The 18076-nt window shown below is 39.4% G+C and overlaps 1 protein-coding gene across 1 annotated transcript in view; it reads left to right on the forward strand.

Moving 5' to 3' along the window:
• ELP3 (elongator acetyltransferase complex subunit 3) overlaps positions 1-18076 on the forward strand; it is a 101535-nt gene that overhangs the window by 36535 nt on the left and 46924 nt on the right. Inside the window, exons 8-9 of the mRNA XM_059071343.2 lie at positions 6950-7111; positions 10160-10286. Of these exons, the coding sequence (XP_058927326.1) occupies positions 6950-7111; positions 10160-10286 (289 nt within the window). The remainder of the gene's footprint in view (positions 1-6949; positions 7112-10159; positions 10287-18076) is intronic.

Consider the following 18076-nt stretch of genomic DNA (forward strand, 5'->3'; position numbering starts at 1 on the left):
GAGATTAAAATATCCAACTATGATTGAAGAATTATCTATTTCTCCCTTTAGTTATATTAGTTTTTACTTCATTTATTTTGAAGATCTGCTCTGAGGAGTACGCACATTTATGATTGATATGTTTTCCTGGCGTATGAACTTTTTATCAATATGAAGTTACCTTTTTATCATTATGAAATGTCCTATATTTCTGGTCTTGAATTTTCCTTTTTTGATGTTAAATTAGCCATTACAGCTTTTACATACTTAACTGTTTTCCCTATGTAGTATCTTTTTGCATCCATTTACTTTCCACCCGTACGTGTCTCTGTATTGAAACTGTGTTTCTTTTAACAGTCTAGTTGGCAGTTTTATGGAAGTCTACAGTAGTTGGGTCTTGTTTTTTTTATCCATTTTGACAATGCCTGCCTTTTAATTGGAATGTTTAATCTGTTAACGTTAGATACCATTAACATTTGCACCTGCCAATTTAGTCATTCCCTCACTTTGGTTTTCAGTGGCCAAGAGTAATGGTTTTACTGAATACCATTATTGTCTAATTCTGTGCAATGCATTTTTTCTATATCCTTTAATAGGGAATGTCTTCTTAAGAGAGCGGGTCTGTCATATCTAACACAATTTCTTGAGGAGAGAAGGTATAGTAAGTCCCCTACATACGAACCTTCAAGTTGCGAACTTTCAAAGGTGTGAACATGCGTTCGCATGTCCAGTCACGTAAGTTAGTTCACGTGTCTGGCATTATCTGTAAAAGTTGGGTACCTAGGCTAATTTTGTTGGACTTAAGAACAAATTGAACTTATGAATGTGCTCTCGGAATGGAACTCATTTGTACGTAGGGGACTTACTGTACTTAAAAATCATTGTCAAATGAGTGCAGTGGGAAGAACTGTGCATTAAGAACTAGGTTCCAGACTTATTTCTGTTGTTATCTTACATTATTAATGAGGAGGCAGGACTATATTATTTCTAAAGTTGCTTCTTTCTGTGACGTTGTATGCTTTGAAGATTTCTACTGGAATGGGAATTTTTATCTAAAAGGTATGCTCGAAGGTTATTTTTCATCTAGCAGTCACTTTCTGACAATGACAACTTTTCTATAATGCATTTATGTATATAGCCCTTAAATTTGAATGTGAATAGAGTATTAAAAGAATGTGTAATAACCATGATTGTTTTTTTCTGTTAATAGTACATTGCTGTTGGCTCTTCAGCTGTCTGATTAGGAGTATAAAATGGTAGCATTCTTGTCGGCTACTGAAAGAATCAAAACCCAAACTGTTATGGGTTGTTTTTCATATATCTTAAACCTTGTCAACTAGCATGATAAGGGACCAAAGGTCCCTAATTACTCTCTAAGCTATGTTACCAGGTGAGTTTTTCATAGGTTATACTCATTTAAAAATTGAACTTCTGTTCCTGTCTGTTTCCTCAGTTTGTGTTGGGCAGAACCTTATATTATAGACCCTCTTGACATAACTGCCAATATCTAGGAAGCAAACTTGACCACCATCTCAAAAGGGAAAAGATAGTTATTTTTAAATTCTCAAACATTCAACTCAGTCATTCTTAAGTTTGGAATATCACTAGCACAGCATTATACAGAACATAAAATTTTGTTGAGATATTTTCCAGATATGATTATAGCCCCCGCACCACCCTGCCTCCCAAAAAAAAGAATGTGTTCTGTGGTACTACTGAGGAATTACACCAGTAACCCCAGATGTTATTTGGCAAGTCAAAAAAAATCTTTGGCTGTCCGAAGTTTATAAATTCTACTTACTCATTTTGAGACTGCAGATGCAAAAGAGAGTTTGTACATTGTGATTAATGAAAATCAATATTTCATCTACATATTACAAATATTTACATTGTGATTTGGTTTGAGCAGGTTGAGTTTGAGGTAGAGGGATGTCCGTGTAGGAAAGGGTCCATAAACCTCTCCGAAATTTGGGCTTAGACCTCTAGTGAGATTTCACACAGGAAATCTAAAGTAAGGCACATCCAACTTAATTAATAATAGAGGATTTAGAGAGGACTACAGGAGATTAATATAATCAGAAGTGTTCTTTGATGCCACAGCCTTCTTGGAGTGAATCAGAAACCGTTTACAGAAGATAATAAAGAGACCTTCACATCGTCTTTCTTCAGTGTCCCCCCTGGTTGGGACCTTAGTGTGAAGGGACAGTAAGTAATAACAATAGATGTCACTTTTATAGGTCACTTTGTTCCTTCCAGAAATAGAAAAGCATGCTTTCCAAGAAATCATTTCTATCCGGTTATATATCTGCCACTTCTGGCTCTGTGTTCTTAAGTGGTTCTTGGTTTTAGCTGTGTGTCTTATCCCTACAGCTAGACTGTTGAGCATCTCTGGGACAAGAGCTACTGTATCTTTACATTCTGTAGATTACCTGGCCTAGTGTTAAGCAACTTTTAGAGTTAACTATTTGCAAGAGGAAAGGTAACCAGTAGAATTGGCTAGAGGCTGCTATGGGAGTAGAGAGAGACCTCCTATGTCTTTGGTTATGCCTCATTCATTTACTCATTCTTCATATTTGTAATTTTTATATTGAAGGAGAGTTTTTAGTGCTGAAGCCTTTACCTCTAAATGTATACGAGCCTACTGCCTTCCAGGAGCTTCCTGTCTAGGTGGATAGACAGACATAGCCACAAATAACAAGACAAACTCCATTCAGAGTATGGGCAAGATACTTGAGGAATGAGAGCGCAGAGTTACTGAGAGGCGCTGGGGAGATGTCATGGCAGGAGAAATGTATTTGAGCTTTGTTTTGAAGTCTGGGTAGCATTTGGTTTTTATTTGCTTTTGTGTTCCCAGGTTATTGTCCCATCTCCCACCCCCTCCTAGTCCCAACCCCCCAGTTAAAAAATAAGTGCTGTCAGCATAAGTTATTGGCTTAAGTTATGCTTCACAGAGAACATTAGCATCTTTTATAGTTGGTGCCACTCCGATGGCATACAGAAAAGTGTAGGATTCAGCATAGCCCCACAGTGGTGGCATTGTGCTTATTTAACATGACCCTATAATGCCACAAAAAGAGAAGTGGAATTGGAATCAGAAGACCTGGGTGCAGGTCCTGACTTTGTCTCTTAGAAGCTCACGATCAGGGTTGGAAAATCTGGTACATTTCCTAAACGCCCAAGAATTTAAGAAGTCTGCCTCTCCCCGCTCCCCAGCGGTGTGGTAGTTGAACCCGGTCGTAAAGGAGAGCCACACCGCCAGATGGCCGTCTCAACAGTGTGGCGGGCTATAGCAGGCCGTAAAACGCCAGCCCAGATATTTTGCTTACATTAGTTGACAGCCTTTATGAACATATTTGCAGGATTTTAAAAAACCAATCATATTGGTATCTTTCCACCTCTCTTTAATGAAGAGGCAAGAATTAGTGATATGTAGAACTAAATACAGCATTAACAAAAATCCTTTAAAAAGTGATCTTACACGGTATAAGATGACGTTATATTCTGTTCTTTAGAAAATACTCCATTGTTTTTGCTCAAATTTGATAGGAATTTCTGCTTAATTGCTTTTCAGATGAAAATACAATTCTGAAAGAAAGATAGTAGTAAATAGAAAATATTGGCTTTTAAAAACTTGAGTTATTTTTTGTTCCTCCATTTCTGCTCCTGCAAAAGGTAATGACATTTTCCCCAAGAGGAAAGACACTTTTGAAATGGAGTTAAATTATTGTTTGCGAGTAAGGTTTGCCTCTACGTCCTGTACTACATTCTAACTACTTATGAAGAGACCTTATCATCCTCGCAGCAGCTTTCTCTATCAGTCTTGCTTGGGCCTTTGATGATCTGTGCAATAGAGATTAGCTGGTGGATTTCTCTTTCCTCTAGGCGAATTCCCATCTGTGCAGTTGCCTGTCCTCTAGTTTTAGTAATGCAAGGTACTGTTGTGCTGCCAACTTTGCTGATAACTTAATGGCATCCTTTTAGGAAAGACTGTGGGTTGTTTTTTTGTTTTGTTTTGTTTGTTTGTGTTTACTTATTTATTTATTTATTGGCTGTGCCTTGCGGCACATAGGATCTTTGTTCCCTGACCAGGGATTGAACCCGTGCCCCCAGCATTGGTAACATGGAGTCTTAACCACTGGACCACCAGGGAAGTCCCAGGAAATACTGTGGGTTTTATAAAAATATCAGTTAATGGAGAGGTTTTATGATACGGTTTTGGAATGCCTGATTGTAAAATGTTCTCACTTACTTTGTTAAATATACTCAAAACTTAGAGTTTTCCGCTTTTTGGTTTTTTTCAGCTGTCATGCAATATGCTTTCTCCATAATACATTAGTGTTTTCTTTTTTTAATTTTTTAAAAAATATTCATTTATTTATTTTATTTGGCTGCGTCGGATCTTGGCTGCAGCACGCGAGATCCTCGTTGCGGCACACAGGATCTTTGTTGTGGCGCACGTGCTTCCCTCTAGTTGTGGGGCTGTGGCTCTAGAGCGCAGGCTCAGTAGTTGTGGTGCACGGGCTTAGTTACCCCGCAGCGTGTGAGATCTTAGTTCCCCCAATCAAGGATCAAACCCACGTCCCCTGAACTGGAAGGCAGATTCCTAACCACTGGACCACCAGGAAAGTCCCTTAATATTTTAAAACAATGGTTTTCTCCAGACACAATAATTGGTATTCGAAGAAGGTGAGTTACATGTATTCTGCATGCCTTGGGACCCACCTGTTTGAGAGGCATGAGACTTTCTGATCTGATTGTTTCAGAGAAGCTAGCTGTCAGAGGCAAGATTTGATAAGATCTCTGCCCTTTTTTGTCTTATGACTCATCATTTAGTAACTGTAGACTAGTTGTTTACCTTTGGTTCTTGCTGCCTGTAGTAATCCTATATAAAACCTTAGGAATAGGGTAATAGTGTAAACACTTTGAAAGTCTGGAGTGAAAGACTTCAGAATCAGTCCTTCAGTTCAGTGATTCGTAACCTTCTTAATAATTATTATTAAATTAGATAAGTCAGTTTTATTGACAATTATGAATTGTCAATAATGAATGAACTTAAAGGAGAACAGTAGTTACAAAACTATGGAAATTTTATGATTTTTATTTTTCAAGGAAAAAAGCTATGAACTTCTTTGGAAAGAAGGAAATTGTGGCCAAAAAATGCTTCCCTTACCCTGCCCAAAGAACTGAGAAAGTTGTAGAAGGGTACACTGAGAAGAATTATTTCATTCTAGGAGAAGTTGAAGAGAGGACAGATCTGATGTCCCATGCTGAATTGTCCAAGCCGTGTGATAAGAGTGAAACACAGAGCAGGATTTTTGAAGTCAGGCAGACCTACCTTCAAATCCTGACTTGGATTTTATGAACTCTGTACCCTTGGACAAAGTATTTAATCACTTTAGGAACTTCAGTTTCTTTATCTGTAAAATGGGGATAATAAGACATACTTCATAGAGCTAACGGGAGCATTCAGTGCGTGTGGAGTATATAGTGCAGTGCTTGGCCGCAGTGGCCTCTAGGTAATGGTTCCTATTCCATCGCATCAGCAGACCATTTAGCAAGTCATTTTCCTCTTCTAGATTCTAGCTTGAATCTAAAGTGGTACTCATGGGCTTCCCTGGTGGCACAGTGGTTGAGAATCTGCCTGCCAATGCAGGGGACACGGGTTCGATCCCTGGGCTGGGAAGATCCCACGTGCCGCAGAGCATCTGAGCCCGTGAGCCACAACTACTGAGCCTGCACTCTAGAGCCCGTGAGCCACAACTACTGAGGCCCGTGCACCTAGAGCCCGTGCTCCACAACAAGAGAAGCCACTGCAATGAGAAGTCCACACACCGCAACAAAGAGCAGCCCCCGTTCACCACAACTAGAGAAAGCCCACACGCAGCAACAAAGACCCAACGCAGCCAAAATAAATTTACTTAATTAATTAATTAATTAATAGATTTAAAGTGGTACTCGCTACTCTGATATCTGGTTTTAGTGAAGGAGAAAAATGATTCCTAATTTTGAAAGTTGTTGCTAAGATTGATAGGCTTGACAAAAAGACTTGTGGGTATAGAAGACATTTCATCTGAATTATTCCTATGATCAGTATGCATACCCTCCCCTCCCCCCTCTTTTGTTTTATTTAACATAACTCTAGAATATGGAGTGGGAAATAAATAATGCAGATGGTTTTCACTTCCATGAAAAATCGTTGCTAGGAATTGAAAATTAGGGTTCTCACAGTTGAAATCCCTGCTTTTCAAGGAGATTACGGCTGCAGCACACTGAGGAGAATAATAATGATAACGGTGATGATAGCATTACTTTGTGCTGGCTCAGTCACGTCAGTCCCATGAGGTATAGCTACTATTATCCTCATTTTGCAGATAATGAAACCGAAGCACAGGGAGGTTAATAACTTTCCTGTTTGCATAGTCAGGAAATAGCAGAGCCAGAATTTGAATTCAGACAGTCTGGCTCTAGAGCCCATGCTCTTTTTTTTAACTATTTTTAAAAATTTATTTATTTTACTTATTTTATTTATTTTTGGCTGAATTGGGTCTTCGTTGCTGCGCATGGGCTTTTTCTAGTTGCTGTGAGCGGGGGCTACTCTTTGTTGCAGTGTGCGGGCTTCTTATTGCAGTGGCTTCTCTTGTTGCAGAGCACGGGCTCTAGGCACACGGGCTTCAGTAGCGGCATGCAGGCTCAGTAGTTGTGGCTCGCGGGCTCTAGAGTGCAGGCTCAGAAGTTGAGGTGCACGGGCTTAGTTGCTCTGTGGCATGTGGGATCTTCCCAGACCAGGGTTTGAACCCGTGTCCCCTGCATTGGCAGGCAGATTCTTAACCACTGCACCGCCAGGGAAGTCCGAGCCCACGCTCTTAACCACTGGGTTAGAGCCGGGAGGACAAGAGGAAGACATCCTTTAAATGAGAGCAAATGTCCTAGAGCTTTGGCAAGTTGTTTACTTTTCGATTTTACTCTACAGGTATTCTGAGAGAAGCCTCACAAAGTGCATCGGAATTACTATTGAGACCAGACCAGATTATTGCATGAAGCGGCATTTAAGTGATATGTTGACCTATGGCTGCACAAGGCTGGAGATTGGGGTGCAGAGTGTCTATGAGGATGTGGCCAGAGATACCAACCGGTAAGACGGTGCAGATGATCTTGCACAAGATCATCCTTTTCCCCCACCAGTTGGATCTGTGTTACTACCCATCTGACAGGGAGGGGTCTAGGTGTTCCTCCTATTCATTCTTCTGTCTGTGCTCTTAATTCCATCTCCTCCTTCCTTGATTTTCAATCTTTCTTTACTGGCTTTTTTCCAGTAGTCTATAAACATGCTCATCTCTCTTCCGATTCTTGTGATAAATAGCCTTTCCCATATGGAAAGCAGAGGGCAGGGCTCAAGGTTAGTAGTTTAAAGCATGAGAGAAGGCCAAGGAGAATAGGAACAAAGAAAAGGGTTTGAACAAGAAAGAAACTAGTGGGCTTCCCTGGTGGCGCAGTGGTTGAGAATCCGCCTGCCGATGCAGGAGACACGGGTTCGTGCCCTGGTCCGGGAAGATCCCACGTGCCGCGGAGCGGCTGGGCCCGTGAGCCATGGCCGCTGAGCCTGCGCGTCTGGAGCCTGTGCTCTGCAGCGGGAGAGGCCACGGCAGTGAGAGGCCCGCATACCGCAAAAAAAAAAAAAAAAAAAAAAAAGAAAGAAAGTAGTGTGACATTTAAGAGATTAGTTTTGGTGAGGCAAATGCCAGTTGGTAGGGGAGTGAAAGAAAGGCTGGTGAGGTGATGGGTATAAACTTTGAGAAATTTGGGAAAATCTAAGGAAGGAAAGAAATAAGGGTTGATTGAGCCATATGAAGTTCTCTTCCCTCCAGCAACAAAGGCAGAGGCTTCAGAGAATAAGTGTGTGTTGAGTTGGACCTTAAAGGCTGCTTCACTTTAATAGGATTGGGATAGACATGGTAGAGGGTTATGCTCGGAGAAGGAAGTGAAGGGAAACTAGAGAAACACATGGGTCAGCATCTTAGCAACAACCAGGAGGAGTGCCAGGCGAAGGAGGGCAGATGCTTCCCTTTAGGAAATAGAGGTCTATTAAATATTTTGCACACAGGAAGAGTCAGATGGATATCAAGCTTGAGAAAGATCAGCCTGCATAGGAATGCGTTCTTGTCGGGGAAGGCTTGAACCAGGAATGCTGGTAGGGCTGCTGCAGTAACCAAGGCTACGCCAGAGAGGTACCTTAGGGGTGGAAAGAGTCTCTGGAAGGTCAGGGAAGCTTTCCAAAGAAAGTGACATCGAAGCTGAGACTTACAGGAAGAGTCTGAGTTAGTCAGGTGGGGAAGAGGAAGATTTTTTCAGGCAGAAAGAAGAGTACGAGCAAGCTCCTGAGGATAGGAGCACATGGCACATTTCGGGAAATTGGAGTGGCTTCATTTAGTGGGAGTGTGGAGCGTGAGGTAGGGGCATGGTAAGAGGTGAGGCTGAAAGGGTCAGCAGGGTGGCCAGATCGTGGGGTGCCTTAGAAGTCAGCCCAGCAAGTTTGGGCTTTAATCCAAGGCCAGGCTGCAAGCTAACTTGTGATCAAGGCATATCGGCATTTTATTTTATTTATTTATTTATTTTAAAAGATTTTTTTTTTTTTTTTTGGCTGTGTCAGTTCTCATTTGCGGCATGTGGGTTCCTCGTTGTGCTGCGTGGGCTTCTCTCTATTTGTGGCGTGAGGGTTTTCTCTTCTCTAGTTGTGGCGTGGGCTCCAGGGCGCACGGGCTCTGTAGTTTGAGGCATGCAGGCTCCAGTTGAGGCGCACGGGCCCAGCTGCCCTGCGGCGTGTGGAATCTCAGTTCCCTGACCAGGGATTGCACCCGCGTCCCCTGCATTGGAAGGCAGATTCTTTACCACTGGAGCGCCAGGGAAGTCCTGGGGATCACAGTGTGAGGGTGGACTAAGAAGGCCAAGCTAGAAGGAAGGTCAGTTCAGAGGCTGCTGCGGTAATTTAAGCAGGAAATGATGTCCTGAAAAGCAGTGTTTGGTGACTGAGTGGGAATGAGGGTAAGAGAGAATGGGAAATAGAGAGGCTTGGAGGGAAGATGAGTTTCGTTTTGGATAAACTAAGTTTTAGGTACTTGTAGGACAACCGGTTGAAGGTTTGCTTTAGAGCGGGGCTGTCCAGCAGAACATTCTGCAGTGACTGAAATGTTCTGTACCCGCACTGTCCACTGTGATAGCACAATCGAGGAATTGAATTTTTCATCTGAATTAATTTAAAGATAAACTTGAATAACCACGTGTGCCTCGTGACTCTAATATTGTACAGTGCAGCATTAGAGTATTGGATATTTGGGCGTGGTGTCAGATAGAGGCCTGGCCCAGTCATATAGATTGAGAAGTCATTAGCAAAAAGAGATTAGAGATGGAAGTCATGGAAATGGATGGGAACCTTCGGAGAGTGGGAAGGAGTCCATGGTTTGTAGGATTCTTTGGTGGTGAATGGGAATGGCTAGGTGGTGAAAGGATTGACACAGGCCTTCGGTCTTTAGTAGCCCCAAACTATTATTAGGGCTTGCTTCTTTCTTGAATGTGGCACTAGAATGTTAAGATTATTTATACAGCTGACCCCAAATGATTCTGCCTTGTCACTGAATCATTCTCTCTTCCTAGTTTTTTTTTAGGGCCCTCCAGCCCACCAGAGTGAAATCTACTTTGTGTATAGTTTTCTCCCTCTGTCTCTCTTTCTCTCTCTTCCCCCCGCCTTTCTTTCTCCAAATGAAATTATTTGTTAAAAGATTTTTAAAGGAAAGATCATAACAAGATGCTGCTCCTGCATGGTTTTGAGCTCATTATTCTTGTGTTTAACCTAGATATTTACATTAGCAAGCTTATTTTGGCCAATGATGCTAAATCAAATAATTTTAGTGTATATTAACTCCTGTGACCTCAGTCACTCACTGTCAGAACTTTGAGTAAGTGCATAAGAGAATTTCTGAGAAATATCTCAGAAGTAAAATTATTTTTTTCCAGGCCTTCTCAGAGGTGGAGATGTAAAAATGACTTTCTAAGATTTCTTTTTCCCCAACCATATTCTTCATTATAGAGCTACTGTTACCTGTCTCAGAGATTGTTTTCCCTCTATTCCTTGTTTCACCTTGTTGCCCATTTATTTGTGTAACAGGTAGTGAATTTTCTTCCTCAGGGGCCACACTGTGAAGGCGGTATGTGAGTCCTTTCACCTGGCCAAAGATTCTGGTTTCAAAGTTGTGGCTCATATGATGCCCGATCTGCCAAATGTGGGACTAGAGAGAGACATTGAACAGTTTACAGTAAGTGTTACCTTAAACCAAGCTACTTGAGCATGCCTCTGCATGCTGCGTCTACCCTCTCTGCTCTTTCTGATTATTTACTGTTGATTTTATTCCCATTATTAAAGCAAGTCATCCTCATTATGACACAGTGGAGAAAGAGGAGTCACTCACAGCCCCGACACCAAATAAAACCCTAACATGTCATTATACTCCCAGGATTTTTTTATACTTAGGATTTTTTAGGGGATGAGGTGGGTGATACATAGATACACAAAGATATACTTACACTTATGTATATGATAGGTAATTATTTTAATAGCTTTTTCACTTAACATTATAGCAAGCATTTATTCCTGTTAAAGCCTGGTTTCTGTTAAAAGGTTAACATATTTAAATATCCACTTAATTTCCATTGAACAAATATGCCATACTTTGCTTAACCACTTCCAGTTTTGGGGTTTGTTTTTTTTTTTTTTTGGCTCTCCAGTTTTTTCATCTGAAGATATTATCAGTTTTTGATATTGTAAATAGACTGCACATCAACAGATTTTATGCCTGTAATTTTTTGTATTTAGGGTTATTTCTTTAGGACAAATTCCCTGGAGTAGAATTATCAAGTGAAGGTGTAAATATTTTAAGAATCTCACCATATTACTTAGTTGCTTTTCCCAGGCTTGTAACAACTTACACTCATTTCAGCAGGGCTATCGTTTTCCCAAAATAATTCTCTCCTATTTGTGTATTTTCTACATACTTACATACACACACACACAATATTTTATCTTCATTAATTTGATGGATAAAAGTGCCGTTTCAACTTGTATTTTGTAATTATAAATAATGTATTTTTCAGGTTTGTATTTAATAAGTATAATTCTTTCATCTTTTTGGAATTGTGTGTTTTTGTCCTGACCAATTACTCTATTGAATATGAATATTTTTAATATTAATTATATGAACTTTCTAGGTAATGACATTATGGATTGTTTTTTTATATTTGTTAAAAATATTTTCCCCAACCTATCCTTGACCTTTTGTTTCTGTTGTCAAATCTATCTTATTTACTTACTTATTTTCTTAATGATGATGATTTAAGATACTTCTAAGCTTAGAACTGCCTTTCTCCTACAGCATTTCATTAAACAGTGAAATAAAATATTCTGTTTTCCTCTAGCCTTTCTGTTCTTTGAATTTTAATACCTAACTCTGGGGTTCGTTTGTTTCTTTGTTTGTTTGTTTTTACTCTGTCACATGTTAGCTTGATTCATGTTAGCTTTGTCTTGGGAAAGGAGATTGCTCAAAACTCTTTTTTCCTTCAGATTCTCAAATAGGGAAAGTAGCTTAAGGATATCCTTTTAGAGAAGAGAATGAAAATATTTATCAAGTTATTTCATCCACAAAATGCTTTTATTTTGCTGTTTATTAGAACAGTAGAATTCATCGTGCCTTATTTGTGAAGTTAATAATTCTTTCCTCTTAAAAACTTTATTTTTATTATTTCTAAGCCAATGAATTACAAATAAAAGCCTATTTTATAAGACAGCATTAATTCACAGATGTTCACAGATGTTATTAATTCCCCCATATTGACTGTGTAATAGATTTTGAGTCTAATATCTTCCCCTCAGTAGTACTAGCCAGGTACTCAGACTTCAAGCCTAAAAGACACCTGAAACACACTTTTGTTTAGCACAGCTCCTAGGTGGGCCAGTGGTATAACCAGAATTCATAACTTTAAGTGCCCTTGGAAAAAATATGTCAAGTAATAGCAAATAGCTGAGTCTTAAAATTCATTTTCTTAGTGTCTTCAAAATAAAGAATAGTTCAGAAATAATATTGCAAAGACAGCCCTTCGTGTAAATGGATTTATCTGCTTGTTTATAATCTTTTCAAAGAAACCTACAAGGAATATGAGCAGACCATATGCCTTTTCTAACTGCATCCCAGCAAATGAGTAACAAAATAGAGCTAAAATGAGAAATCTGATTTCTCTCTAGAGAAAAATTCTCTGAAAAATTAATCTATAGATTGTCATAAATATTTTTACAAATCAATTTTTAAAAAAGACAGACCACCTAATAGGAGAATGGGAAGAAAATAAAACTTGAGCAAACACTTCACAGATAGGATATTCAAATATTCAGTAAAACTATTTAAAAGTTCTCAAAGTCATTTATCTTCAAAGAAACGAAATTTAAAACTACAATGCATGACTACTGTATACTCATCAGAATAGCTAAGAATAGCTAAAATGAAAAAAGACAATACCAAGTGTTGGTAAGAGTATGGAGCAACTGGAACTCTCATTTACTGCCAGTGGGAATATAGTACATCATATTAGAAAACTGTTTGACAGTATCTGCTAAAAGTGAACATAGGCATACTCCGTGACCCAGCAATTCTACTCCTTCATGTTTACCCAATAGAAACGCACACACATATTTACCAAGACACAGTCACAAATTAGTGTAGTATCATCAGATTGGAAACAACCCAAGTGTCCATTAAAGTCAAATACGTAAATATTGTAAGTTGTGGTGTAGTCAAACAATGAAATACATAAAACAATAAGAGTAAATTAATTATGACTTCACGCAACAACGTGGCTGATTCTATTCAGCATAATATTGAGCAAAGGAAACCAGATCCAAAAGACTACCTAACATACAATCCTATTAGTGTGAGGTTCAGAAGCTTTGGGTGGAATTGTAGCTGGAAACAGGCATGTGGTAGGCTTCTGAGGTTTGGATAATGTGCCTTTTCTTGATTTGAGTGTCTAGGTGCTGGCTACATGATTTGTAAAAATCTATCAAGGTGTATGTACATTTAGGATTTGTTTACTTTTTTATACTAAGATACATTTCAATAAAAGGTTTACTAAAATTTTTTTAAACTAGTTTTTGTTTAAGAAATCTTGTTTGGGCTTATTTGGAATTCACAACTTTTCCTGAATTAGTAGGCAGTATATTTTACACTTTAAAAACTTCTTTTTTCCCTACTTTATTTTATTGTCACATTATTAGCAACCCACAGATACAGTTCCCTTAATGTGTTTTATCCATAGGAAGGGTTGCTAAGTAAAGGGTCTACTTGTGTAATTGTAGAAGTCTAAAAAATGTTATATCTGTAGAGGATAAGATAGCCTTGCCTGGCACGGATCCATAAAGCCTCTACCCAGCTATGTGCCTGCATGTGTTAGTTATAAATTGGCTTTGCTCTCACACCTTGTTGCTTAGGTCAGTTCCGGGTCACTAAGCGGAACTGGTCATTTGCATCTGTTCATTGTAGATTCACACTCTTATATAGTGGTAGCTACAGAGCTCATAGCTGTTTGTGATAAATAGCATTTGCTTATATTTTTCAGTAACTTAGATTTATTTTTGAAATGAAGTTTTCTTTTTTCTTATAAAGCTGAAAGTCCTGGTTGTGATGGAGAATGTTTAACATCTTAGGAATTTATCCTCCAAGCATTAACTTCACCCTTTCCATCTGTCCTCAGGTCTCCAAAATGTTACATCATTTACTACTCAAAATAACCTTTAGCTGTTTTTGTATTTTATTCTTTTTAAATTAGACTGCTCCTGGATATCCAAGCTCAGGTTGCTGAAAATGCTTAGAGAGAGTGTCAGTTTCTCTTGAGGAAAAATTTATCTCCAGAACCTCTTGGCAGTAATGTGAAATCTTTCAAAGTCCATTAATGTTTGCCCACCCTTTGGACACTCAGAAGTTCTTTTTTTTCCCCACTGAGCTGTTTTTCCCAAAAGCCAGTGTGATCAAGTTACAGTTTGGCAGATATGGTTAGAGGTGTTTGTTGTCGTTACTTCTTCATCTGCTTGGTTTTCTTAATGTAAAGGCTCGATACTTAAGGTAATGTCATAGAATACAGGTAGTGTAGAATTATATCAGAAAAGACCACCTGTTGCAGCCTCCTCAGTTAAGGAAACAAGACCTGACGCGGTTAAGTAACTGTTAAAGGCCATGGTGAGTCTCAGGTAGAAGCAGGCTCTTAGGAAGGCACCCTTTCTATTGCACCTTTCTGTGTTTCCTTTCTTAGGCCAAGGAAAGTCTGTTTTACAATGAATGACTATGCATGACCTGAATGTTGTTGAAATCCTGGTCGGGTTGGATCTTACAGAAACAAAACTTTCTGTTTTCAGTTATTTTTTATTTGTATCAAAGGAATACATGCAAAAGTCAAATTGTACTGTAAGGCCTACAATGAAAAACAGCAGTACCCTGCCTTCCTTTCCCTTGAGTGCCCCCATATCATTTACTAATGCTTCAGTGTCCCTGCTTCCTCCAAATCCACTGCAGCTTGGCTTCTACTCACTCCCAGCTGCCCGCCAACAGACAGACAGACAGACACACACACACACACACACACACACATGCACACACACTCTCACTCTTTCACTCACTCACTCACTCTTCCTCTCTCTCTCTCTCTCTCTCTCTGAAACTATTCTCTCAAACATTGTAAAGTACTTGCTAATCTCCAAATCCAAAGGATACTTCTTGGCTCACATTTTATCCAATCTTAGCATCTGTTATTGTTAAAGACTCTCTCCAGTTTTAAATTCTCACCTCCCTGGCTTTTGTGATTCTCCTGTCCCCTGGTTCCCTTTTTAACCTCTAGGACTATTTCTTTTCCGCTAGATCTTCTTTTTCTTCCCACGACTTAAATGTGGCTTCTGTCTTTTGCTCTCGTCTATATGCTTGTCTCTCTTCTGTTGTTTTAACTTTACCACTTACACTTCGATGAATCTCATTTTCTCTCCAGCCTTAAGCCTTAGCTCTTAAGTCCAATTGCTGAATACTCTTCAACTAGCACCAGATGTCTTACGTGTACTTCGGACTTAACGTGTCCAGTATGGACATACTTCATTCCCCCAGTGGTCTCCTCGTCTTCTGTTTCCTGTGATACTGGTGTTCCATCATCCACATACCCTCCCAGGCTAGACATTCAGTCATTCAGGAGCAGAGAGAGAATATGTGGAGCCAGACTGGGCCTAGTTTGAATCCTGGCCCCACCCACCACTTGGTAGCAAACGGGCTGCTTTGTTGCTCAGTTTCCTCATCTCTGAATGAGGCTGTTGTGAAGGTGGGCGGAGGTAGTGCATGCAGCGTGCTTAGAAGAACGCCCGGCACCCAGCGAGTGCTATGTACACCACTGCTGCTGCTGTTGCAGTTCCCTCCGCCCTGGGTCTAATCGAGCAGGGGGTCCTGTCCGTTACTCCCTCTGAACATCTTCCAGAGCTGTCGCCTCCTCTTCGTCCCCACTGCCACAACTTCAGTGCATGCTTTTGTCAGCTCACTGCACAGGTAGACAGCTTCTTAGCCAAGTCCCACCGCCACCAGCTGTGTTCCCTTCTAATATATCACCCACATTGCCACTAGAATGATGTTTATTAAATTAATTTTTATCTTTATAGTATACAAGGTTTTAATTAATAAAATTATTATTAACTAGTGTTTTAAAATCCAGTAAGTCCTACAGGGGTCATACCAAAACACAGTAGTCCTCTGCCACTGTCAACTGTTGTGGCCAGGCCAGGGGAGGGGGTGGGGTCCCAGTATTTACCACTATGTTTCCTTCTTCTATGCTTGGATTTCTGTTTCCTCACTATCAGTAGAGAGATTCTCTTATCTTACAGTTATCAATACAATAGTTAAAGAATTAATTCTTTGAACTCCCATTCTCCCAATATTATTAGGCCACTATTTTAGTTACATGAGTAGTCAATGTTTTCATTACAGTTTTTACGTAAATTATTATTATTTGCATGGAGCCAACTAATATACTTACTTTCTTTTCTTAAATAACTTTTTGTTTTCCTAGAGTTAACAGTAAAATTGTCTTATTTCTTTATTTGCTTATTAGTTCTCTGAGCATCTGTAACCTTCAAGTGTGCCCATTCAGTGTTAAAGCCCCTCTCTCAGTGGCCGACCCTATCAGATATTCTCTCAGTTCCTTTTTTAGGGGGGAGACATAACTCCTGGAGGTCTAATCTTCCAGCTCCAAACTGGACTGGCACTTCTCTGTGCCTAGTTCACAGGGGTCTTCCTTAGGGCTCCTCTTCTCCACTCTCTACGATCAGATCCTTTGTTTTTTTGGAAACCAAGTTAGTCCTTTTTATTGGTTTATTCCTTTACTTAACTAAAACACATTCTCCAGCAGCTTTCTAAGAAAAGATTCATCATGGGAAGTAAGCCTTTTACATGCCCCAAAATGTCTCTATTCTAATACCTTCACATTTACAGAATTCTGTGAAATCATTTTCCCTCCTTTTTTTTTTTTTAAAAAAACTCATTATTGACTGGGGGATTTTTGCAGAAATTAATGTCTGTGGCCGGTGATTTTTACTTTGGCCGATCAAAATTAATTCTGTTATTTCACTAACACTTTGTGGGTTATTACATTCAATAGTTACACCTGACACACCTGTAAAGTCTTCTAATTTTCATGAAATGTTGTCTTCAGTCCACTCTTCTATAGAAGCAAAGGAGCATTCTCCAGCATCGTGAGTTTCATTTTCACTTTCCGTATCAGAATCAATCGCTATGGTTTTTGTCTTTTTGTCTTCTGTCTTTTTGTTTTTGTCGTCTGAATCATAACTATATTCTGAAGAACTGTCATTACTGCTATTTCTGATCCATGCTCATTCCTGGGACTCTGGTGTGACTGAGCTGCCCTTTAATCCATATCCCCCTTTGCAGATAGTTTGTTTACAGTTTTCTTCATTTGCAAAGTCATTTACCAATCTTCCATCCATTTTCTGTCTTCCAAAAATTTATTGCTATCACTTATTCCCCCTCTTGTCTCCTCTGATGTTCTCTTTGTTCTTCTGGGTTTATGCTTTTTAAAAAATTATTTCCTCTTATTTCAGTGTGATTTTTGGAAGGAAAGGAAAGAAACACATATTTTAATTCTCCATGTTTAACCGGAAGTGCAGCACCAATTCCATCTATCATCATTCTGATGAAAGGATTATATCAGCCCATATGTCCCCTAAATTTATTACAAGTAACCAGAAGTACTTTACTGAAATCCTGTGTTCCAATATAGATACAGACTAGGTAGAAAGTGACTTGCATACATACTCTTTGTGGATGACTATAGAATATTAAAGACCTCATGAATCTTTAATATATAAATGTTACAGGGAATATTACACACAATTACAGAAGAATATCCCTAAGAGCATATGGTGCACAAAGATTATAGCATTTAAGACTGTGACAGAAATCAATGAGAGATCGAAAACTCTATAGTTATATATTTCTTTGAAAACCAACTTAAACAATGGAAAGCTCTGCAAGAATAACAGCACAAGATAAAAAAGCATTTTCACAATTCACAAGATGCAGTACTGCTGGCCATTTAAATACTAACGCCAGGGTCGGGGTGAAAGGGAGCTGTATGAGTCCACCTTCATTCCTCTATCACATGTCAAGCGAAATCAAGATAAGATCAAATTAGCAGTGCAAAGTCATAGAAAGGAGAATGCCTGATGTCTCCTTGTTACATCCCAAGTAAAGAAATAAGGCAGCCAGCTGGGATGATACAGTGCAGGAAATTACTATGTCAAAGTAGATGAATTAGATGTATCCCTCAGTGTCCAGATAACAAATGGACTGTGTGTATCCTGGGTTAGGAATGGTGCCAGTTGGCCTGAGGACAAAATAGTCATATCCAGAGGTCGGCATACTTTTTCTGCAAAGGGCCACACAGTAGACAGTTTAGGTTCTGCAGCCCAGATGATGTTCTGTGTCACAACTTTTAAAAGTTTAAACAATTAAATATATTC

This window comes from Kogia breviceps, chromosome 8 (genome assembly GCF_026419965.1).
Source record: "Kogia breviceps isolate mKogBre1 chromosome 8, mKogBre1 haplotype 1, whole genome shotgun sequence".
NCBI lineage: Eukaryota > Metazoa > Chordata > Mammalia > Artiodactyla > Physeteridae > Kogia > Kogia breviceps.